Source organism: Anser anser, assembly GCF_964211835.1.
Source record: "Anser anser genome assembly, chromosome: 19".
NCBI classification, from domain to species: Eukaryota; Metazoa; Chordata; class Aves; order Anseriformes; family Anatidae; genus Anser; species Anser anser.
This window is the reverse complement of record NC_139740.1, coordinates 12,289,913-12,314,531: the sequence shown is the minus strand read 5'-3', so window position 1 is coordinate 12,314,531 and position 24,619 is coordinate 12,289,913. Positions and strand designations below refer to the sequence as shown.

At 35.1% G+C, this 24,619-nt stretch overlaps 1 protein-coding gene across 9 annotated transcripts in view; it reads right to left on the bottom strand.

Annotated features, from left to right (window-relative positions):
• CEP112 (centrosomal protein 112) overlaps positions 1-24,619 on the bottom strand; it is a 163,328-nt gene that overhangs the window by 102,138 nt on the left and 36,571 nt on the right. For all 9 annotated transcript variants that reach the window (XR_014573911.1, XM_083804907.1, XM_083804906.1 and 6 more), the window contains 6 exons: positions 21,742-21,896; positions 21,282-21,411; positions 20,774-20,866; positions 19,817-19,876; positions 17,011-17,090; positions 2,510-2,645 (listed from right to left, as the gene is read on the bottom strand). Coding sequence is in view for 8 of the 9 variants with exons in the window: in XM_083804907.1 (XP_083661033.1) it covers positions 2,510-2,645; positions 17,011-17,090; positions 19,817-19,876; positions 20,774-20,866; positions 21,282-21,411; positions 21,742-21,896 (654 nt within the window). In the remaining variant the exon portion in view is untranslated. The remainder of the gene's footprint in view (positions 1-2,509; positions 2,646-17,010; positions 17,091-19,816; positions 19,877-20,773; positions 20,867-21,281; positions 21,412-21,741; positions 21,897-24,619) is intronic.

Below are 24,619 nucleotides of genomic sequence, written 5' to 3'. Positions count from 1 at the left end.
AGTGGGAGAAGCATTTTACTGGAAAATACTGCAACAGGAGAGGAAGATGTAGGACTAGGAATTGTCCAGGTAAAATAAAATAAAATAAAAACAGAATAAAACAGATCAAATCATCTTTTCAGTAGTCCTTGAACCTCAATGGTATCATCTGCTATTAAGAAATGGGGCTTCTGCATAAATATATTGTGATTATTTCATTATATTATTTTATTACATCATGAATATTAAATATTTTATGAATAATTTCTTCCACCTTCAAACTTATTTAAGGTGCATCTCCATAGCCATATTTTACTCAGCTCAATAAACATAAAAATAAAAGGCCATGATATTTTACACTAAAGTACTACTTTTTAAGAAGGAAAACATTCTTAAAAAAATAAAATAATATAACTGTATGCAGAGATGCTTTAAATCTACAGGGTTTTTGTGCTTTAATCATTAGGGGAAAAAAAAAAATCATGTTTCCTACAAGTGCAAGGAAAGCTCCTGATCATTATTTTCCAAGCCCAAGAAACACTAGAGCTCAAGTACCATGGCATAGTCTATGTACTGTGTCTTTTTGCTAGCTAGTATTAGCAAAAATGGGTATCTTGCAGTTAAAAATGTATCACTCACCCATCAAGGGGCATCAGGTGATTCTTAATAATCATGAGCTTGACAAAATAGTGAGCAGATGGCAAAAAAAAAAATCACAGAGCCAAATGAATGAATCAAATATTGATTACAAGAACTGAAAATGACAGACCTCATTCTACTTATCTCTGTGAGCAACTTTGCCACACACACACAAAAATGGTTCTGGAAGCCCAGTATTTCTGATGTGGTTAAGAGTACAGTGTTGCTATAGCTACTACAGATTTTGATTTGCAATACATTCCACCTAGCTACAAAAAAATTCTTCACTATGTTGTAATCTAACAGGCGATTTATCTAAAGAGTATGTGTGCATGCAGAAGAATGAGAAAGGACAAAGCTACAAAGACAGTTTCAGTACTGCTTCTCTGATGTATTTCCTTGAACCTTGATTCCTGTAAAACAGTATTGCTCAATTGTATAGTAATTTACAGTAATTTTTAAGTGACAGTTGACTTTGTAAGTTTCAAAAGTTTACACCTCCCCCCCCCAAGGTTAATGAAACCATTATCAATCTTTCTAGAATTAGACTAAATATTTTATTTCTGCTCCAAAAATGATAAAGTCGTCTTGAAGTTGGAGAAGAGCCTCATGGCACAGTAAATGACAGAAACTGACCTTAAAATTGTAGGATTTGTTCTGTTGCCCTCAGAGATCTAGTTTGCAAAAACACACACTGCTTTTATGTGTTTGCTCTTGCTTTTTTATTTCCAAACTATTATTTGCTGTCTGCACAGGTCTTAAAAAATAAATCAGCAACACAATGTCTTACTTCCTTTCTCACTTTTGTCAAGGATTTTGGAAAAATCAAAACTTCACAAGAACAACAAAAGGAAATTTGTTAAATTACAAGTACATGACAAAATATTTTATTCTTCTAAGATAATTTCTAGCACAGTAGGTTTTCTTCCCACAAACTTCTAAATTCATAGTAATTGTGAAACCCATATGATAAGTTAGTAATTTGTAAGGGGAAAAAAAATCTCAGTTTTAATCACCTCCTGCTTGTTTCAGATATCTGTCACTGTTTTAAATTTCATCTATTTTCGATTTTTGTACCAGTAAAATAATTCTCCCCTGTAAGAGAGCTCTTTTCATTCCAAAGAATATTAAAGCACACACTATTTCTGAGAGCTCCAATGATGCTTGGTAGTAGGTAAGTGATATTGATACCTTCATACATCAAACTATTCATATCTTTATATATCGATTGATCTTCATGTGTGTGTATATATATATATATTTTTTTTGCCAACTCTTTGGGTTTTGGAACACTCCTAAGGAAGACGAGTGAAGCTTTGTGACTGAAACTTTTTTTTTTTTGATAGAAGTTTTACCCCTGTACTACACCATCACCATCCTTAGAAATTTCATACAATATTGGATTACATAATTATGCATAAATTCTCACTAGTAAATCTCAGGGAGAGAAAAATGGGTTTTACTGTCATCTGCCCATGGATGACAGCAGGCACAATGGCTCTGCCCCATGTAGGCTCAAATTGATTACAAGACCTCATTAACAGAGCCCAGAGTCGTTCCAAAAAGAGTAGGAAGAGACACACATTTAAGTGGAAAAATTATACACGTTGTTCTGCAGGGGTGTATAAACTAACACTTTATACTCTCACTACTGAAAATCCCTAATCAGTATCATAACTGCAGATATCTTTATAACAATGACAATTCTGGCTTTGTTAGAAAGATGAAACAACTGCTAACATCCCTTTTTGACTTGCTACCAAAGACACTACATTGTGAAAGATTTTGATGTAGCACTATCAAGTGAAGCATGTTTCTGGCATTATAAGATCAGAATATGCTATCCTACTGAGACAGAGTTTCAGAAAGGCTGGCATTGTGACCTCCTCACCTGCTGTTTCATTTCAGCATAGACTTTTTCTGAGTTCAGCTCCACCTGCCGCTTAAACTCCTCCAGGGCAGCATCTGCCTGCTGGGCCTGCAGCCTCTGTACCTCTGTCACCCGAGTCAGCTGCTCCTCCTTCTCCCTAGAAAGTCACAGAAAATTTTCAGAGTTCAAGTATCAAATAAAAGAACAAGTGTGCTAGTGTAAAAGAAAGGCCTTTAACCCTATCAGTTTAAAATAGTATTCAGATTTCAATTTCCTGTCCCAGCTTCTGCCAAACTTCCCTTAGCAATACTTTGAAGAAGGGAATAGAAGTCTAGAGTTATTTTCACTTTCTCCTGTTGAATTTCACAAGCCTAAACATAGTGTTCATAGCCTATGACAATACCTCTGGCTTCAAAGTCTGCATTGACGTGAATGGTTCACTACTTGGTCTACAACCTCCTTCTTTGAAATCTCACCCTAAGAAATGTATTGTCCCACTAAAATTTAAGTGAATTGCTTTTAGCATCATTGTATTCCTCTATTAAAACCACAAAACACTTATCCCAGTGTCACCTTTGCTCAGACAAGATGCAGGATTATTCATTACTTGGCATATATCAAAACACACGCAGTGTTAATGTGGGACTTGTGGTACCTTCTGAACCCATCAGAAATCCATAATGCTGCAATACCTATTCAGCCTTTAAAGTTATGACAGATGTTAAATTTTTATGCAGAGATGGTTCATATTAACAGCCTATACTATTTGGCATATCAGTGTCAAAACATACGTAGAAATTGGTTCGGGCATCCTAAGACGTCACAGTTTATCAATAGTAATTCACGTATAACATTTTATGTACATATATGCACACAGATATACACACACGCCCCTAAAAAAGACGTCTTCATACTGACACATCACAGAAGAAAATTCTGATAACCCATACATACTTAGGAAATGTTGATGCGATTCTTCACATAGAAGACAATCAGGAAGCATTGTTAACTTTCTGTTTTCACAGGGCAGCAGAGTTGCCTGACTGTGTCAAAACACACGCGAACACCATGGTGCTATCAATGGACAAAGCTGGCTCGACCAGTGGTTTATAACAGAAGACACATTCAAACAGACCTGTAGCTGACATTTTCATTTTACAGGCAGAGGAAGTACCTCATGATAAATTTCCCATTTTGACAGAAATTATTTCCATATAAAACAAAGAATCTGACACACAAGAGATGGAAAAGACCAACTAATTCATCTAGTCTGTCACCTTGCCAGCACTGAACTAGCTGTTACAGCACTGAGCAAGCCTTTTATAAAGGTCAGGAAGCTGCCAATCCCAAAGTTACAGTATTCACATCCTCTTCCGTGGTTTTCATACCAGAGTTTGACAATGGGACAAAGAACATAATCCTACATCTTCACAAAGTGTCCATTTGCTGTGCAGGAGCGCAGGGTAATTCTATTAGTAAAGAGATCAAAGAAATGCCACAAGCCCTGAATAAGTATCTTACTGTTTACTTTTTTTTTTCATTATGCACATTTGAAAAAAAATAATATATATATATATATATTTGATTTTGGTACCCTGCTTACAGATGACAAAATTCAGACATAAGGAGATAGATGTTTTCATTAAGGAAAAGGAAAGTAACTTTTTTTTTTAATCAGCATAAACTAGACCAAAAAACCTGCATCACATTTAGGTGTTTATTGTTCAGGTGTTTTGCATATGCGTGTGTTTTGACAGAAGAGTGTGTTTCTAAAACCTTTATTCAAATTTGCTAAGGTACATCTATCAGCTTTACACAAATACACTGTATTTCTACTGCCGCAATAACTGCATTTGCTAAACTCCCTTCAGGAGAAAGAACTCTGCATATTAATCTAAGTTACCATATTCTCTATTAATTTATGGGACTATACGAATTACACAGGAAAATAAAACTTTTTTTTTCTAAATTCAACTGTTATAAAGACCATTTAGGACCTAAACTTCTACTACAGAGGATCTGAAATATCATAACCACAAGTACAAAGATCCTCAGTCATTTCTCAGAACGTGCACACCAAGGATGCCTCAAAAGCTAAACGTGATACGAATTGTTTGATGAGTTACTGATGCATCAACTCTAACTGCAGAGGCATTTGGCTTAATTATCGCCCTGAAATGCAAGTACTAGAGACAAAGCTCTATGTTCAGCAGCTCCAAGTTAACAGCTGCTTGATACTGAAGTACAGTGAGCACGTCATTCCCTTCCCCCATAATAAAATCTACCAACAATTCACAGAAATGAATAATAAGCAAATGAACGATCTTCTGAGCCCTAGACACAGCTCAACATCCTGAAAGAGAAGATGGGAACAGGGCAGCAGCGTGGTGCAGCGGCAGAGCATTGCCTTAGAGAAAACACTGAGAGGGGAAAACTCTTCTCCCAAAGATCCTTAGTTAAGTTATGGGTGCTGGAAAACACTTCTTCCTCCCCACAAAATGCATCTAAATACTTCCAACTCCATGCTGGAAACAAAACCAAAACCAAAGCTTATTCAAACACTGATAAGTGTCAAGAGGCACTGGAAGAACATCTTTGGTCTAGGCAGATGGAAACAACAAATCTGAACATAAAAGGACAAGATGTCAGTCCTTGTGCTGTTAGTGAGCCTCCAAATTTATGCATCTTCTTCCAGAAGAATATATTTTTATTTTGAAATATTACAAGGTAAACTTTTCGAAATCAGGTTTTATGCACCATCCTTTCATTTAAGGACTTAATCCCATGAATAGATGTAACATCTCATTATAACTAGGAATAAAACAACTTTTTTTTTTTTTTTTTAAGGATGTGGGAGCTAGCTGTCTACTTTTTGTGCATTTAAGATTTGTAGAGAAGCTTAGAAAACATGCACAACAATGGACTGTGGTTCACAAATATAAGAAAAGCTTCACTTTTTTTCCCCAAGACACTGAGCAATGTGCCTAGCATGAAGCACTAAAATATTCACTTTGAAGATTATTTTTTTTCAGTTGGACTAGTTGTGGGGCCAAATACAATACAATTACATCATTTAAATCCCCTAAAGCTGAGCTGGCTTGAATATAAAAATAGGGTGAATTTACTCTTTGGCCCCAATTTAAAAAGCAGCAAATTCCTCTTGTTTCAGTGTATAAAGGATATGTCCATGGAATTAGCAATCTTACGCAGCGCAAACCATTTCAGTGAAAGTTTACTATGAAGTCCAGAATTGCAATTTCAGACAGCAGCACTCTGAAGTGTACTGATAAATGGAAAATACAAACATCTTAAATACTTCTTCATGCCTAATCATAAATATTTTCCTTGCTTCGTAAAATGTCTTCCAAGAGGTAACGACTAAAACACAGTGAGACACTACAGCATTGCGAGTCAGGTTAATGAAACACAGGGCAATCCAGCGATTTACATGGGGTTAAATAAATTCAAGATGTTCCAGCATAGTATGAACCAGCAGTATTACTCACAGGGCTCTCAAGGCCAAAAGGTTCTCACCAGTCCCTACACGACAGCAAGAGCTGACCAACACCAAACAACAGCAAAACATTCATACAGTCTTCAACAAATGAAAAATATTTTAGACTGCATGTAAGCATACACATGTACAGAAGGCGTATCCCCATGAGCTACACACGGACAACCTCTGCAGACAGTTTCACATCCCATTAGCAAATCTGCACGCAAACACCCTGGGCATAGCTTAGAGGCTTCTCAGTGATAGGAAAAATTACTAGATCACGAGAATCTTGACGTTTATTTTAAATAATACCAGGCTTTAGGTCATGAATATGCAAATTCTTTGCCAGGTCTTCAAACACTTCTGGCAGCAGTGAAAACCTGCTTCTGTCCAAACAGACCTTCGTTTCTTGAGTTTAGTGGAGCACAGAATGGGAGCATGAAATTTCATTGATAAGGATGCCCTTTACCACTGAATAAGCTTCCAAAACTCAGTGGCATGTATAGCAAACAACAGGAAACTCCAATTATTAAAATGGTGAAATTCAGTTTAGAAGATATAACGCTTTCCAGACAGTAGCGAGCACATTGCTCTGTAAGCTGCATCATGCCTGCTACACCAGCATCTGGAGGTTAGATTCAGATGGACTCTACCAGACGGACAGTCTTCATCTCTCACACAACACTATCACAAAACTATCCCTGCGTTCATACCTTCAGATAAAAACAAATGGTACTTAACTGTTTCCCATCATTTTGGATTAAAATGGTTGAGGATTAGATAGGAAACATCTAATCTGTGATCAAAATTAACAATTAAAATGAAAAAAAAAATTGAGGGCTTTCTTTTTACACTAACCTGGGTTCAAACAAAGTCAGTTATCATTTGTATAGTCCATTTAGGTTATAAAAACTATGTAAACATGTTCCTAAAGATGATGACGACTCCCTGGACAACATAAAACACAGCATACTAAGTAGCGAAAAGCAACCTTCATCAAAACATACACAACCTTCCCATACAAACGAAAAATTCGGGACGGCTATCTTAGTATCTTTACAAACACAGGAGTACCCATCCAGAATCCGGACACGTTTCCAGACAAAATATCGTATAGAAGTGAACTCAGGATCCTGCTGCCCGACCTCAGAGAGCCTCGCGTGGAGGCGCCCTGTTACCAGCCTCCCCACCGATGCAGCAGTTTATCGATTTATAGCCAAATGCAAGATTGATGACACTACTACTCGGCTGGTGGGATAACCATTAAGAAGAACACTCTGCACAACAGCCCCTCTAATTTTGTTTTTAGAACGAAGACTATTTCAACTACATAAACAAACAACACACTAAGGCCTGAAGTACCATGTACTTGGATAAAGGAAGGGTTGCTGGTTTAGTTTACTGCTACAGAAAAATGCTTCAGTAGCAGTAACAACCCTCTGAAATACACCGTTTTACTTCTCATCCTCCACTATGTGTAACAGGCAGTGATAGTTAACTAACAGCTTTCCATGTAAATTATAGATAGGGCCTAAGATGTTAACTACAGCTAAGACGGATGCATCTTACTACGGAGGCAGTGATTACCAGCAAACAATGAGGAATAACAATGCTCTCCTACAGCAAGAGCGCCCAAACATATGGAATATGTGCATAACGCTTCTTTTTGGTGTGGAGAGGAAGAAAGACAGTGTGAAGTCATTCAAGCGGAATGATAACTAAACCAAAGCCAGATCAAAGGAAGGAAGAAGAAAGACTGAAATGTGAAGCTGAAATATTTATTGCCTTCAAAACATCATCCCTATCCTGTCCCTGGGCACTTTAATATTTCGAAGTTGTTAGAAAGCATTCTAACTTGTTTCATCATTTCAAAGAAATAAAACCAAAAATATAAAGTAGAGAACAATTTTATCTTTTACTGCCTGATTTCCAGTATAAGATGAGCTTGTCTTTATGAGAAAAAGCATGAATCCACTTATAAATTGTTTACAGTTTGCATAATTTGAGATGTTAACATCAAAAAGCTGGTCTGCATTCCTTCAAGTAAGCTGTAACAATGAGTGATATTTACAATGCAATTATTATTTTAAACTATATACTTATGTTTTAAATAAATCATGAGATAACATTAACAAACTAAACCACTACTTAAAGCTGTTAATGAATTTAGAGTAAATACTCCATGTGTCTAGTATCACACTTCAGTAAAATAAGAAGAATAATGCATTACATTCAAAATTAATGGCTCACAAGTTAACCAGACATTGGTTAAACACACTAATAATTATTATAACTATTTCTCATTATAATAATGACAGGGTACTGTTGTGCTAGGTGCTATGCAAACAGAATTAAACAGCAACAGCAAAATGATAAATGAGATGTGGGTTAAAAGCCTGGATAAGCGCTGTAAATGTGGTTGGAAAGGAAAATGTTATAACTTAGCTAAACTTTGCAGATACTGTCTACAAGATTTAGATACATCACATACAAAAGGCCACAGAGGCTCAGTTATCCAGAAGGGAGGGTTAGGACACAGATTAATTGTTGTGGCTTTTACATGCTGAGATGACAGCAAAACCTCAGCCACGAGAACATGGAGGGGAGAATCAGAGAGACAGGTGTAGATAACTGCTTTGATTAAAGGAGACAAGGCTGTAATTAAAAGGCGGACCAGAAAGTCAGCAGCACAGATAGTAAATAGATTCATGAGATCACCCAGAGAAGAGGCGCAGAAAAGGAGGAGATAGGAATCAGAGAACAGTGCTGTGCCACAGAAAGCTGGAGGGCAAATAAATACACCATCCAAAGGACAAACTATGGAAGAGATCACTAAGAAGAGCCCCAGACAAGACGAATCATTTAACACTTGCGAAGAACAGCCCAAGATGTTATGAGTGACAGTGCCAACAGTGGTTGGCAAGTCAGAGACGATGAGGATTAAATAACAGAAGTAAGACTGTCTCCAATTTTTCCCAATATGGAATTCAAAGTGAAATATCGAACTAATTACTTCAGTTTAAAGCATGCCAAGTTTATTATTTCAAAGAGGTCTGTATTGATAAAAACAACCTGGGTCAAAAAGCCTTTATTAAAATAAGTTTGCCCGCCGATCTTGCTTCTCTTCTATCCTTAGACAATCACGGCTACACCACCAAGTACTACTTCTGAATGGGCAAGAGTCCAAGAAGTAAGCACATCACTCATGCACCTGTACAAGAAAGTGCAAGGATCCAGTATTCATTCAGGCATTTTCTATGTCTAAGGCAACTATTTTTCGGGCTAAAATAATTGTATTATTATATTTTAGGATTCAGAAAAATATCCATGTTGTAAAGGACTCAGTAGTAACTCAGTACTGAGGAATGATGAGCACCTATTCGGCTCATTGGTTGATTCTTCATGTCCACTAGTGTGGTGGACATATTTTTTCACATTTTTTTCAATAAAAGCACCTGCAGAAATACTAACTTTCATACCTCAGTGAAGGTTGCTTGTGCTGTTGATAAACCTGGAGGAAAGTTGCACAAAGTACGCAAAAAGTAACCTCAAGATTACCAAGTGTCATTCAAGTCTAGCAATCAATTATCTAACAACAACTGAAAAAGGAAGAAAAACATTTTGTATGATTTTGGTAGGTAATTTTTAACTGACCCTAAAGAGGTGACAGCCTGAAACATTTTACGCTCCTTAGAAATCAGTAAGTGATTTCAATGATCTAGAAGACTTTCTTTGGCCAACAGAAGGCTCTTCATTCCATCAAAGTTTTTGGCACTGTAGCCTTGAAATATTCTGCCCTGAATTTAAAAGATGTGCTAACGTTAAAGGGAAGCTCCTTGGAATAAGGGAATGATTCTGACATTTGTGTTAACTATTTATATATTCACTCAGTGAGGTCAAACTCTATAGCCCTTAACTACATTAATTATTACAACAGCAGTTTACATCAGTTAACTGAAGTGTTATAGTGCTACACACTGAAGCTGTTCACCTAACAAGGCAATAATTTTCGTTTCATACACCTATACTTTATATTGAAGCATTTTCATTGTTAATATCATTAAAGATGTCATACATCTATAATCATCTGAAGGGACATAACAGTATATGCTGAATATAGACAAAAATTAAAAATCAGTCACTTTTCTTTTTGTACAACTGGAGTTTTCTTTAAATACATATTTCATTATTGCCAGTAGGTCTCCAGAGAAACTGGTGAAAGAAAATGAAAGGTTGTAAATAGTTAATAGAACACTTTAGTTTTGCTTTTAAGTGAGACTATTAAATAAAGCTACCACATTTTTTTGTCCTCTGTTCATACTTTACATTGTGCCCCCTAGAGTGAGGGTTATGTCAGCATGTTCACTAGAGCTAAAGGAATGTTTACAATATGCTGGAAACTTTGACTGTTTTTGCTCTAAAAGGTTTCAGATGCTCAAACAGAGCACCAAGTGGAGAACAGCTGGCTGTTTTTCCACTGATTCTTAGAGGGAAAAAAAAAAACCAAAAAACACACACATACACACAAAACCACCACAACCCTGTCTTAAAGAGTAAGATTATATCCAAACTGTTCAGCCACTTAACATTACCATTGCTTTTAAATCACAAGGTTTGCCTTTTTCACCATATTGCAATTGTTGTAACAAGACAACATGAAATATTTTTCATAAAAGAGAATGATGAACACAATGAACATGAGTATAAACTCTTAATGTTCTTTATTGCAACATTTGGAATTAAAGACAATGGCTTCTCATATTTCTTTAATTATTTCCTGCTTTAAATAGTAATAGCTTTTCCATTCCTACACAAAATTCCTCCACAAACAAATACTTCATTTTCAAGGAAAAATGGAATTAACTACAGGAAAACAGCTACACTTGGGCAATTATCCTAAAAATATTAACAACAACAACAAGCAATTATTCAGAATCTGGATTGAACTTAGAGCAGCAAAAAAGAAAAAAACAAAACAATGAAACCTTGTGGTTAAAGTTATCACTCCATTTATTTATCATTGTATTGATGATTATCATGCAGTTGTATTTTTCTGTATGCAATGGCATTTTTCACATCCTCCACTACATGAAATCCATACAATATAATCCATACAATAATATTTTGAAGAGGAACCCTTTTAAAAATAAAGTTCTTGGTATCATTAGATTCTCAAGATCCTCCACAAATCACAGTTGATTTAAAATACTAGTTCAAATTTCAAATTTAACCTTTTAGAAGTGCTGTAATCCAACATAACATTACATGCTAAATTATGCAACTGTAGCCTGCAAAAATAAAAGAAATTTTATTCGCTGCTATTTATTCTATCTACTTCTGCCATCTATCTTCTGGATTCTACTTATCCTTGCCTTCACCCATTTCCTTTTTCTTTTTTTTATTAGTGCAGAAGCATTATGTATACCATCTACTTATCTCAGACTTACGTACCCTCATTTCTTTTAGTTTGTCCCTGTTATAACAACGTAGGAAAGTAATATAAAGACCAAGGGGATTTTGCAAAAGATTAGTATTCTAAGGGACTAAAAGACCCTTACATAAAAACTGGTGCTAAAATTCAATACATTTTTTGGTATTACAAACAAAGCAAAAAGAGCCTTTTAGACCAAACAACATCTGGGCCTTCACTTCACATATGAAAGCAAGCTATACTATGAAAAATGAGTCATTGCACAGCCATAGTTGCAGGAAAAAGTAGGAGAGAGATTCAGCATAAACATTATTTTTTCTGTGTACATGTGCACAACTGTGTATGGGGAAAAAAAGGTAAATTGCTTTTATTTCCATATTGTATTCAATTTTTATTGCCGTGAACCACCTTCATACCGTGCTTTCAGGTGAAAAGACTTTGAAACATTTTGGTCTGCCACCTAAAACAAAATCACAAAATACTTTGAAAGCTGTACATGCATGCTTAAAAAACCTATTCTAAAAGTACAAATCTGCTGATAGGTAAGAGCTGCTCTGTTTTTTTCTAGAGAGTTTATCCCCTCTTCCTTCCCCAGGAGAGTTTTAAACAAGTTCAGATGAAAAGGAGTAGAGAAGCACTGGAGAAAAGAGGTGTTGCTAGTTTCTTATGTAAACAAACAATTTTATTGAGTGACTTTCAATAAGCCAGCTGCTAAACATTTGCTCTGTATCATCACCACTTGCAAAGTGCTGAGATTTGGCTCCATTGGCAGGTTTAAAAAAATGAGAAAGATTATGAGGAAGAATGCTATGAAGCATTTAACTGTGAATAGTGTGGACGTATTCCTTCACAATTCAATTTTCAATTGCAACATCTGCACCTCTAGAGGTAACGTTTCAGTTCTCCTAACATCACTTTGTAAAACTCGTTTCCTTCAATTATACTTCAGAATAGATGAGTAAGAACTCAGGAAAGCCATATTTCAGTAGTATAATGAAAATATTAATTTACGTACAAGAGATGAAAACCAAGCAGCATTAAATTAGATCCTATAATTATTTCCAGTATGTGAGAATCATCACAACGTTATCCTGAGAAACCAGCGGCAGGAAGGTCTGCATTTCCATGCAGGTGACAGATGTGAAGACTTAGGAAGAAAGACGATAACAATCTCTTATATATGCTTATAATTTATTCTAAGAAGTCCCATTTTGAGACAGACAGACTTGATAAAACTCGTGAAGTCATAAAGGTATTATGGACTCCAGAAGTGAACTGAAGACATTAACACTGAGGCATCTAAATATATGCTGTATTCGCACAACTCACATTAAGAAAAACTGTAACTACATACAATCAAATCAATCATCCCTATCCTAAACACAACTATTTATTTTGTTTTTAAAAAAAAAAAAAGTCATTTGTTAGGTTTTTAGGAAAAGGTCATAAATCCTCCACCCTCAATACTACTGTTGGGAACATTACCCAAGTGCAGATCAGCTAAGTGCTCCAGAGATGATCACTGAAATAGAAAGAGTAAAAATGGTCAAAGAGACAGGCTGACAGCCTTTAACATATATGTCCTAGCCTCATTTTTAAATCACTTCAAGGCCGTGCCTATTTCCATTTTCCTAAATTGCCATAGGTCTCTGAGCTTCAACGTTTGAATTCTTCAGTTAAATGGAAAATATTTCCCTACAGCCTACTAAACTAAAGTTATGAAGTAATCAGATATTAAAATACTAGCAGAGGCAAAACAAATATTTTTAATAAATTGGTGTCCAGATTTCACAGACAAGACACTATAGATCATTTTAAAATCTACTCTGGGTAAGTGTTGTATGTCAGCAAAATCTTTTCTTTCTCTTCCATGTAATTTATTTAGCAAAAGGTGAATATAGATTATCTGCTGTATTCAACTCATTATGGAGTGTGGCAAATTGTAATATAACTATACCTCTTTAATTCTTATTCCTCCACTTAAAATAAAAGATAAGTACCACAGAGATTTAGCCTATTTGTAACCCACTCTCATTACATATTTTATGCAACCAAACTAAAGGGATTAGAGGAACAACCTTTCCCACTGAGTAATTACACAGAAGCTTTCTACGTTGTTATTATAAATATACAGTTTAAATGCTTTTCTAGAAAAAAATAAGAAAATCCTTGGAGCACTTCTTAGAGTCACTTTTGCTATGAGGCAATGCCTGTGACGTGCATTGCTAAACCAAATATAAAATTTCTATCTAAAAGTCACCACCAATAATCATGAGTATTAGAGCAAAAATCTTTTGCAAAAGATTTGTTTCTGACAAAGATTTCTGCCATGAACATCAGAAAAAAACCCAAAACCTTCCATAAACTGTGTAAACTCCTTCAGTATTAAACCTCTGTCAGCATTATTTATCCAAAGTGAATGATACCTGTAGAAATAAGGATTTTACTCTTTCACAAAACGCCTCAAATCACTTTCATTGTGCATCCATATGGATGTGTTTGAAACTGCAAAAGAACTCTTTGCTGTCACACCACTGAAAAAATAAAAGTAATAATAATAAAATCACTAAAATGCTTACCACTTCCCTTTGTTTGCAGCTGCCTAGCTACTCAAGATATAATCCTGTGGCCATTTCAGAATCAAAGTGCATTCAGATCAAAGTAGTTCATGAGATATCACTGATGTACCTACTGGATTCTGAGTTGCAATTCCACAAGGCATCATTTCTATTGAAGATGGTGAACTATATTTTCACCCATCTCAAGGAAGATAAGGCTGTTTTCTAAAGATTTACTGTGTCTGCTTTAGCCTGTATTTACTTAATTTGATTCTGCCAATAGTCAAAGAAATTCAGGAGAACAAAGCATTTTCACATAAAACATTGTATCTTTGAATTCATTTTAATAGCAAAAGATTTTTAAATCAACTAATTTTTTGCAGCAATGTAAAGAAACCTTAAAGAACACATCCATTTTTCTGATAAAACTATTACTGCTTACTGTATTACTTATACAGTAAGCTGGTGCTTATTGTATATAAATGCATACATATAAAATCTTTATGTTGTTCAGATGTAGAATCACAGAACGGTTTGGGCTGGAAAGGCCCATAAATAGCTCATTCCAACCCCCTGCCATGGGCAGGGACACCGACCAATAGGCCAGGTTGCCCCAAGTCCCATCCAACCCGAACACTTCCAGGAATGGGGCATATGCTGGTGCTAAACTAAAGGTTTGTTTTCCAGGAAGTCAGCCTTGCAGGATTAGCAGTTCTTCTGTACCAGACTCACAGTGAGTCTCTTCCTAATATTCACGTGTACTGACGTTACTGATAAAGTAGCGAATCATCTACGACATAGAATAAGCCATTTACATCTCCGATTAGTGTGTTCTGTAGCCTTTATTTGAAGAGAAAATGAAAGCAGATGACCAGACCATCAGGAATATTAGTCCTCCTCATGCCAAAAATACCTTCTTGTCAACTTCTTTTAGTGATTCAGTTTCAACAGGAAAGCAGCCTCTGCATAGCCTTTCACAGGAACTAATAAAGCAGAGGTTTTCTACCAGAGTTGAAATCTGAAAGAACTGGTTAAAAGAATATCTGTTGGGTTTATACTATGGCACTATACCTGCCAGTAAAATATTTTAAATCTCTAGGAGCCCAGATCAGCCCTGATGATTCTTCCAACGTCTGACTCCATCCAGACAAAAACAAAGCTCATTTTAATTTCTATTCCATTAAAAAAAATAATTACTTATTAGCATTACTAATTCCATTACTAACCTTAAAATTAACCCTAAATCACTTCTATAAGACAACCAAAATGACAGTAATACAGATTCGCTACTGAAGAGTAAACGATCTCCAAAATTAAAATGCTTACCTAGAGGCTGACCCCTCCTCAGGTTCAGGCCAAGGACTCATTCATAAAAGCAAAAGGTTAGGACTGGCCTCCGCCAACATGCTCTGAACTTTGTGAGCCCTGAAATATCACCAGAAAACTGGGTTCTTGAAACTTCAGTCTTTCACATCCTTACTGTAACCCAAACATTAAACCTAAGCTAATTACAGTTAAGGAATCCGAAATATATTACGACCTCCTCAAATATCTACAGAGCTTCTCAACCCAGTGCTGTTACCTAAAAATTAGGTTCAAAATCTCCAACCCACTAACCCACTTTACTTGCCTGAAGGGAAGCACTACCATGTTTACTCTGCAAGAGGAGCACCCACATAGGGAATAAGTTCTGAGCAGTCAGTGGCCTGAAAACTCAGACTTATTGTATTAAACATACACAGACTTCAAAATGAGATGTTATTTGTAAGCCATGGAAGATGATTAATGCAACTACATTATCAATGAGTCTGATGTTTCAATGTTAAAAGACACGTTTAGTTGGTAAACAATAAAGTCTCTCAACTTATACAAAGACAAATAGTGTAAAGAATTTGAAGATTAAGTGCTGAAGTTTTTATTAATGTCTGTAGGGACTTAAAATAGTCTCTGTTGATCATAAGTACCTATGAGATTATTGAAATAAAGGAAAAACTTCAGCCCAGTGACCTGTATTGAATAAAAGTACCTTCACAATGCCTCTATCACCTTACATAAGATATATTATAATATTTAACTACATAGTTTTCACACACAAATTCTGTTTTGTCTCAGAATAACCTGTTTGTCTTATAAATATTTTCCATAATTTTTAATTTAAACTGGATAAACATATGGAAATATTTTACTTAATCAAAAAAGGAAGAAGCATAACAAGAGAATCTTGTCATGTGTGCATCTGCTGTATGTAGACCACGCCTCTGCTCAGAAAATATCAAACTTGTTCCATCCTGATTAGTTTTGTGATGTACAATGGTCAGCAAAAAAGCTGTTCCAAGTTCAGTACTGAAAAGCATCTTCTGTTTGTGGTAGACCATCTCTCTGAACCCTGGCGACATTTGTAAAATAATGACTGACACCAAAACGTGAGGTATCAAAGAATAGAAAAAACATATTAAAGTTGTGATTCAAATACCCATAAATTACAAATACATTTACTAAACCAAATTCAAATATAATTTCCAAGATTAAAATCAATACTGAAGTTTTTCCTTAACAGACTCGCCTCTCTCGTGGCTTCTCCTAAGTCATAAATAAATACCTTAAGTACTGAACAGGAGGTTGCACAGAAAACAACATAACAGGCCACTACATTAGAGCCTAATGCAATAAACAAATTTTCAAATGTATCCCTTCCAAAATAGTCCAAAGCAATCTTTTGTTTGGATTCTTTGCCTATTATGTATCCGCCCTAAAATGAAGACTGTTTCATTTATTTGACAGGGAATGATCAGCTGAAATCACGAACTTCGATTCCATTTTGTTCCTACCACTTAACAGATAGACAAACTTCAGTGGTTTGCTTCTTGCCTTGGTTTTTTGATTTTTATAGCTAAAACCCCTAAGACACAGCTTTACAGTGGGAATATAACTCAGACAAATTTTGGGAAGGTGGTTAGACAGCACACAGCATACGTCTATCTAATAAGTGTGACTAAAAATTTACAAGTGTTTCAACAATTATTCCATATTCACTTACTTCAAAGTCTCTTGCAGTTTGTGAATTTTCTTTTGAGCATCCCCTCTTTCTTTATCGAGATCATTCCGGATGCCATGAATCTACCATTTGAAGGAAAAAAATATCATATTTTAGGTAAAGCAAAGCCTGATAAAATGTTATTTTAAATTATAAACTTTATTTTACATATTTCTTTTGCACTGATATAGATAACCGTTGACATATTTCTAAAATTACATAAAGTGACAACAATAAGTATTAACAGAGAGGCATGTGAGTTATTTTGTGTGATCCTGAACATTTGTACAAAAACTATAACCAGATACAGCACAACGTTCGGACCTCCAATGAAAAAGCAAATCTCATTTTGCTACAGCTCTATGTACGTGTTTACTATATCGAAATCTGAAGTGTTAGCCTGTTTCAAAAAGCCTAGGTATTGGCAGGCTGTGCATCAGAGAGTAAAGAAGGTGTTACCAATCCTGACAAAGTTATATACATGTAACAGCTGGCTCAAGGATAGTTCTCAGTAATAATCTGTCACCGTTCTTATGCTGAGCTGAATGTTTGCAAAACAAGCGGTAGATTATTTATAAAAAGCAGGTGTTTCCTTTGCTTGTAAAACCATTTAGCCTAACTGGTTCCTGATTCAGCAGATAAGCACATTTAATCAAACAGTGACATTTAGGGTTACTACCTATTATTTGTTTGATGTTTAAATATCCTAGCAGGCAATAGCCACTGTAGACCAATAAAGATTATTAGATAATGGGGAGGTACTTAAGTGAACAGATTGCATCAGGGACTTCATGATTTCTCTACTTGAAGGCAAGCTTGGTTTTAGTATTTTATGGGCCAATCTATACGATTTCATGGATTTGTATCAACAGATTGTTCATGTGTATTTTTTCCTCTCATCCTTTCTTGAGTTTTTTTTTTTTTTATTTCCAAAGCATACTGTTGCATCAGAATTTCTGAGTATGCAAACTGCTATAAAATTATCTATTAAAAAGAAAGGGTCTTCTTTCTCGTTTACTGATGCACAGTATCTCAACTAAAGTAAGCTTTATCTTATCTATAATAGAAATCAAATAACATAGTTCTGCAAGAATGGCAACACCTATTTTTAACCTGAGCTGGAAATGACATCTTGAAATATCAGATAAATTCAAGTTTGAAACTTGTGAACACTGTAAGAATATGATTCCAAGTAGGTGTGCTGTTACTATCAAATTACTACTATAAGAAACATGAACATATATGTTGACTTCATCTTGCACCAAGTTTAATAGTGCAGATGTGAGCCATTCAGGGGCATTTGGACTTGGTACCTTTGAACATCACCAGCCACATCTGATCTGCATGGATCTGATCTGGGAGGAAGTGATTTATTGCAATAAACCAACATCCACTGTACTTCAGTAGCCAGAAGTTATCCAAACCATGCTAACATACTTTTATTTCAATCAGCAATATTATTTCAATCCTAGGCCTTTCTTGAAGCCAACATTCATAAAAAACATAACTTGGTCTAAAAAGACAAACAAAGGCTAGGATTAGAGCAAAACGTATCTTGGAACAAAAAAGAATTTAATTCAAGTCAGCAGGAGGCACTAACTCAAACCAAAAATCTCACTACAGTTCATGTAGCAAATGCTATTACTAAGCGACAAGTCGCTATGATCACAATTCATCATTTTACATTATGTATTTGCCACATTTTGAAATGATGTTTGAATAACACATCCTTTCCAGTAAACAGTCATCTAACACACTCTCTTACTAAACACTACATGAGTTGAATACATAACGTCACTAAAAATGAAGTTTAACTTGAAACCTATTGATGTTTAAAGTCTGAAAGAGTAGATAGCATTTGCAAAGTGCTTAGGATGAAGTGCTTTCGAGAACTACACTTTCTAATTTAAGTTTCTCATGTAAAAACAATGCATATTGACAATATATAGAAACCACATTCAAACCATGTAGCCATACAGAATAAAGATACATTGGGAAAAAAGTACAGAAGAACATATGGAGACTGACAACAGGTCAGGCAAAGTTCAGCTTAGTTCATTGTTTTTTCCTCTAACAGCAGTTAGCATCAGATACCAACAAAAGACGACTTTATAAATAGGACAGGCATACAACAGCACTTTGGTAATGCTCTCCCAGCCTGCATAATTTGAGGTGATATATCAGCAATTAAATGGCTGCACTTAAATCTTCCTCAAATTTGTCTAATTATTTTTCTAACTCATGAAATGCTTGGACTGCACAGTACCCTATAAAAGACCTTCACAGATTCACTAGAGATTGTTTGAAAAAGTTCATTTTGAAACTGCCACCTGCTAATTTTGGTTAAGGGCTCCTGTTTCTCACACTGAGAAACAACAAACAAGCAACCCATCTCCAGAATCTGTCACTACCAGTTCTTCATTTAAATGGCAATAGCTAAGACAGACTCAAAATAATGAAAGAAATACAGTGCACTGAAATACAGAGCACAGAAATACAGAGCACAGAAATACAGAGCACAGAAAGCACTGCACCCTCGTAGCTGCAGTGAATTCCTCTCAGAGGGGGAGCGAGCATGCATTCCCAATTCAAAACACTGATGCTATACTTGTGTGAGATATTTTTACACCTTTATCCCCATTTGAGATAAGATTATTTTTCAGACTGGCTGTTACATTTCATTTTTTGCATGTCCTTGTTCTACAAAAAAATTATGTTGGGGGATGATTTTGGAATTTAAACCTTTACCTGTTGCATACAGCAGTCTTGAAAATGTGCATAAGACAGTGTATTTTCCTGAAAATATTACCTGCTTTTCATATACATGCTCCAAGTGAAGTTTGTCCTGTTGAAGTTTATAGTCTTGATCCTGCAAATGAAGAGGTATTTCTAAATAGACAAATCACATCTTTCGTTTATTTTAAAGCAGTCATTATCAGGCATATCCATATTTGCACTTCATAACATCACTAAATACTTTCAAATTGACACTTAGCTGTTATTTTCAATTATGGAAAACACACCGCTTTATTTAGTGCTTCATTAGCTTATAAAGGTTATCTAAAAAGATGTAAAGTTACAGGACTTCATTTCATGATCATAAATCCAAGATGTGAGCAGTACTCTTAGATTTTACTCAGAGAAAAATCTTTGACAAAAAAATCCAACCAACAGCAAAAAATATCCCGCAAAACCATCTCTAAAGTCATGGTTCAAGCTTTGGAAGAGAAAAAACAACTTGCTCTCCTGAGCTATTAAAATGCTATTCTGTACTACGTCAACTCTGAAATGAAAGACGTCAGAGGAAAAGTAGATGCCAAAACACGAACAGGCTTGATACGTTATACAGACGTGGAACTCATTATCCTGAGATAATGAAAATTGAACCGAATTGTTAAAAAGCAGAAAAAAATTTGAATCGTAAAAACGTATGCTGATTAGACAAAAAATATTTGTAATTTTGACATGTTTCTCTTTAATACAGACACAGATTTATACTGTTGAATCACATTAAAACACATGAATTAAGACAAATAGTCGAAAAGTTCCTGTAAAAATTCTGCTCTTACCCATAAAATGATCTCTTCTACTCCTACTTTTTAATCAATCTTAAAGCATAAGGTGACACCCTATGTATTTCTAGGAATAATATACAATATGCATCCTCATGTATTTAAGTGTATTTTACTATGGCTATCTAAAATTTCAGATCACTGAGGAAAGTACAAAGAACTGGTCATTCCTGAGAGAGAAATTCAGGGCTCACCCTCAGCTGTTGCTGTCTTTGATGTTCTGAATCTTGTAACTGTTGTTTTAATATACACACACCATGCTGCAACTCTTCAATCATATCAGATGCCTGTAAAGATTTAACAGGAAGAATCTTTGTGTTATTAGCTCTACACGATGCATCTTTTGCCTTTTTATATTCACTTCTCAAAGGTGACTAAAAATTGGAAAATTATTAACGTAGGAAAAAAAAAAAAGAGTTTGTAACTCCAAATACTTTACATCAGCCCCTATAGAAGTACCACTTATATATACACATAGACACCCACCCACCAGAATTACTAGTTAGCTTCAGATACTTTTTCAGTCAAATTTGGGAACGAAAAATTCAGTTAGTTTTTTGGCATTTTTATTTTTAAACTTATGCACATGAATAACTTATGCAACTGAACATTTTCTGGGATTTATTCATATGCATTACATTTATATTGAGGAGACCGCTTCTAAAATAAACTTTTTAATTCCTGTTATAGATGGAAGCATACCTTAGCTGCAGAGAGAGCATGCTCCTGTTTTATAAAATTTATATCAACATCATATTTACTTTGTAGTTGCTGAATGTTCTCCTCATATTCCTGTACAATACGGTCCTTGTCTTTTTGAAGTGAGCTGTGCCTGTAAGTAGTAAGCAAACAAAATATGGAAATTGCTTTCATATTTTGGCATTTTACCTGCTCAACTTCTATTTTACAGAGTTTACATATCTGACTGTATCACGTGCTTGTTGTAACAGAATTAAATGCTTATAAATAATGGAAAGATAATTTATTTATGATGGTCATTTGGGTCAGTTCCAAAATGAGTTTTCCATCAATTAATACATTTTAATGAAAATTCTCTAAAGCAAATTACCATTCACTGAGTTCTTGAGTGAAAACAATTAATGTTTGAAGAATATGGAATTTCCAAAAGCAATGTTAAAAACAGCAACCTCTACTTAATTACCTTGCTTTCACTTCCTGAAGTTCAGAGCATACCGCCTGGTAACGTTGTTCTGCTTCAGTCTTTTCTTGAGATAATCTTTGACGCTGTAAATTACTATTTTCAGCCTCAACAGTCAACTGCTGCACACGAGCCTCGAGATTTTTGACCGTCTGGTTCTAAAAGAATAAGTCATTGTTAAAAAACACCAGAATAAATCAGCATATACCCCTGTTGTTATCCAGTAGTCTAGAGCAGCAAGGTTCTTTGGTGGTCCAGAAACACAGGAGTTACAACGGCAAATCTGTCAATCATGACAGTCAGTATGTCATACATACATACAAAAACCAAAAAGACAACACAAAACTTCAAAACATGGATATATACACCAACATCACACCCCAAAAAAGAATAGCGTCTTCTCCACTAAACATAACAATACATGCACCCAATTTCTAAATTATGCATCGTTTAAAATGAGAGAAGACAGATATTTATATCAAAATTGTAATTGATGATAATACACGTAAAGCATTTATAGACCTTCCATTAACCAACAAGCGTTATCACTAGCCTTATGCACAACTTGCATGTAAGAAAGTATTTTGGGGAAAAAATATATATAAGATTTTACTGATTGGTATGGTGAGGAGCAGCTATAGAAGTCTGCTAGGAAACATAGTAGACTGCATAGCATCCAGTTAAATCTGTAGGTTTCTCATGCCAAAATATTCTATCAAGTACTTTCACCATCATCATACATACTTTTGTCTGTAAGCATATCAAATTTCTAAACTAAAATGCAGAGCAATGCACTTAGGTTGCTAAATTATAGATTTTAACCAATTGTTTTAAGTGTACACTTCGGGAAAACCACATCCAAGGATGTAAACCATAAGATACAGCAATATATGGTATGGACACAGAATGCAAGAGCAATGATTATAACACTAATGCTACATTAACAGTGCAAATGCTGTTCAGTTGTGTTTCAAATCAACTAAAAAATATTAACTAAAAAAATTCACCAGTCATCTCATAAGGTATGTGTATCTTCTCCATTTTATTACTGGAAAAGTGGAGGCACACAGGGAAGGAAAGCATGTGCAGGAATATAGCAAATACACAATCAGGACTGAGACCACGTTCCTCTAGTATTTGCTGATATACATTTCGTTAATCCACTTCTCATAAACATATCCTATGTTTAATTACAATGATTTTCTTTCGATATATTATAAATATTTCCCCCCCCCCATTTAATTTTAACTCCTAATATAAACAATCTTGAAAATGAGCAGAAATAGAAGAGGCAGGTAGCACGAGACTACTATTTCCCACTCTTCCCTAAATTTATGTTAATATGCACGGAAATGACTGAAGTATTCCTCAGGAGGTTAGAGTTAAAAAATAAGACACAGCTGTCCTTCCAGGATGTACATATCATTGTTATTTTTATATTAATAAAGGTCTGAACATGAGGGAAGTGGAAAAGTATTTTCACCCTCTGTCAAGTAAAAGAAAAACCTCAAACATCTGCCCTCTCCAGTGAATGCCCCAACTGCCATATAATTTTAAATGAGCCCGTAAAGCAAGAACCTCATACAGTTGGAATGGTTACCTGAACTTTGGCCAGTCACTTAAGATATTTTATGAACATAGCACAGCAAATTTTTCCATCAGCACAACGTCAGCTGCATAGCATGCTTTGTTGTTGTTGTTATTTTGTTTTTAAACAGTCACATACGTATCATATCGCCAAATATCACAGTTCCTCCCTGCGATCCCACCCCTTCGGAAGTTAAGAGTTCAATGCACAAAACCCTGCTTATGAGTTCTATAGTATTAAATTGTTCAGCCAATTTCACTTGCTAACAGCAATGGCATTCTTGACAACGTGAAATTCTGAACAAGAAAACTCTGAAATACAGAAAAAAACAACACAACCAAGAAAGAAAGAGAATGGAAAAAAGAAAACTAATTTCCAGTGACAGTCTAGTCTTTCATCTTAAGCCCTGCCTTGAACTGTACCTTGTTTAATTATTAAATCAGAAGCTGCTCAGCAAGATCTGTCTAGTTTTGATGGTTCTTAAATTCAATCTTGCTGACAGACTGTGTCCATTTTGCTTTGTATTTACTGTTACCTATGACATGAACTGAATGTTAATTTTTAAATTCGACATACATTAAAGGGATAAACTTTGACATTGTCCTTTCACTCATTCAATTTTCTTCATACATCATACCGATAAAAAACAGGATACTTGCTAATTTCTTGCTTTTTACACTCTTTACATATTGAATTATTTCATATTTGTCATATTCAGTTCCTCATATTTTCTCTTTTTTGCAACACAAACACTTTCACTTGATTTTTCTGTGCAATTCTGCAATTGGGGAAGAATTTGTTTCTATTTGTCAAACCAATGGTCATCACAAGTCAGTTTTTGCATACAAGAACATCACTTGAACACATGACAAGAAGTGGGAATAAAAGTAATGCTTTAGGTAAGCATAAGTTAAAGAAACACTAGAAAAGTTATCTCAGAAGTATAAATAGAATTCAAATCTTGCACTTTTGAAAAAAAGATAGATATTGCTTAGAAAGATTTCAAATCTATGATCCGTGTCAGAAGAAAAAGAATGAGGGCAGAGAAGTATTCACAAAGTAATTGAACAATATGGTTTAGGCTGATGATGCCTTACTACAAATTGTTGTATAATTTACATAATTACAAACCTTGTATGCCTGCACAAGACCCACTTAAAAGGTCTGGTATAGGATTACGCTTCCTTAGAGAATAAAGTTGAGGTTGATGATTAAATCTCCCCACCCATCTTATCATCACCACCAGGAGACATTTATCTATGACACCAATTATGATTACAATGTATTTTTTAA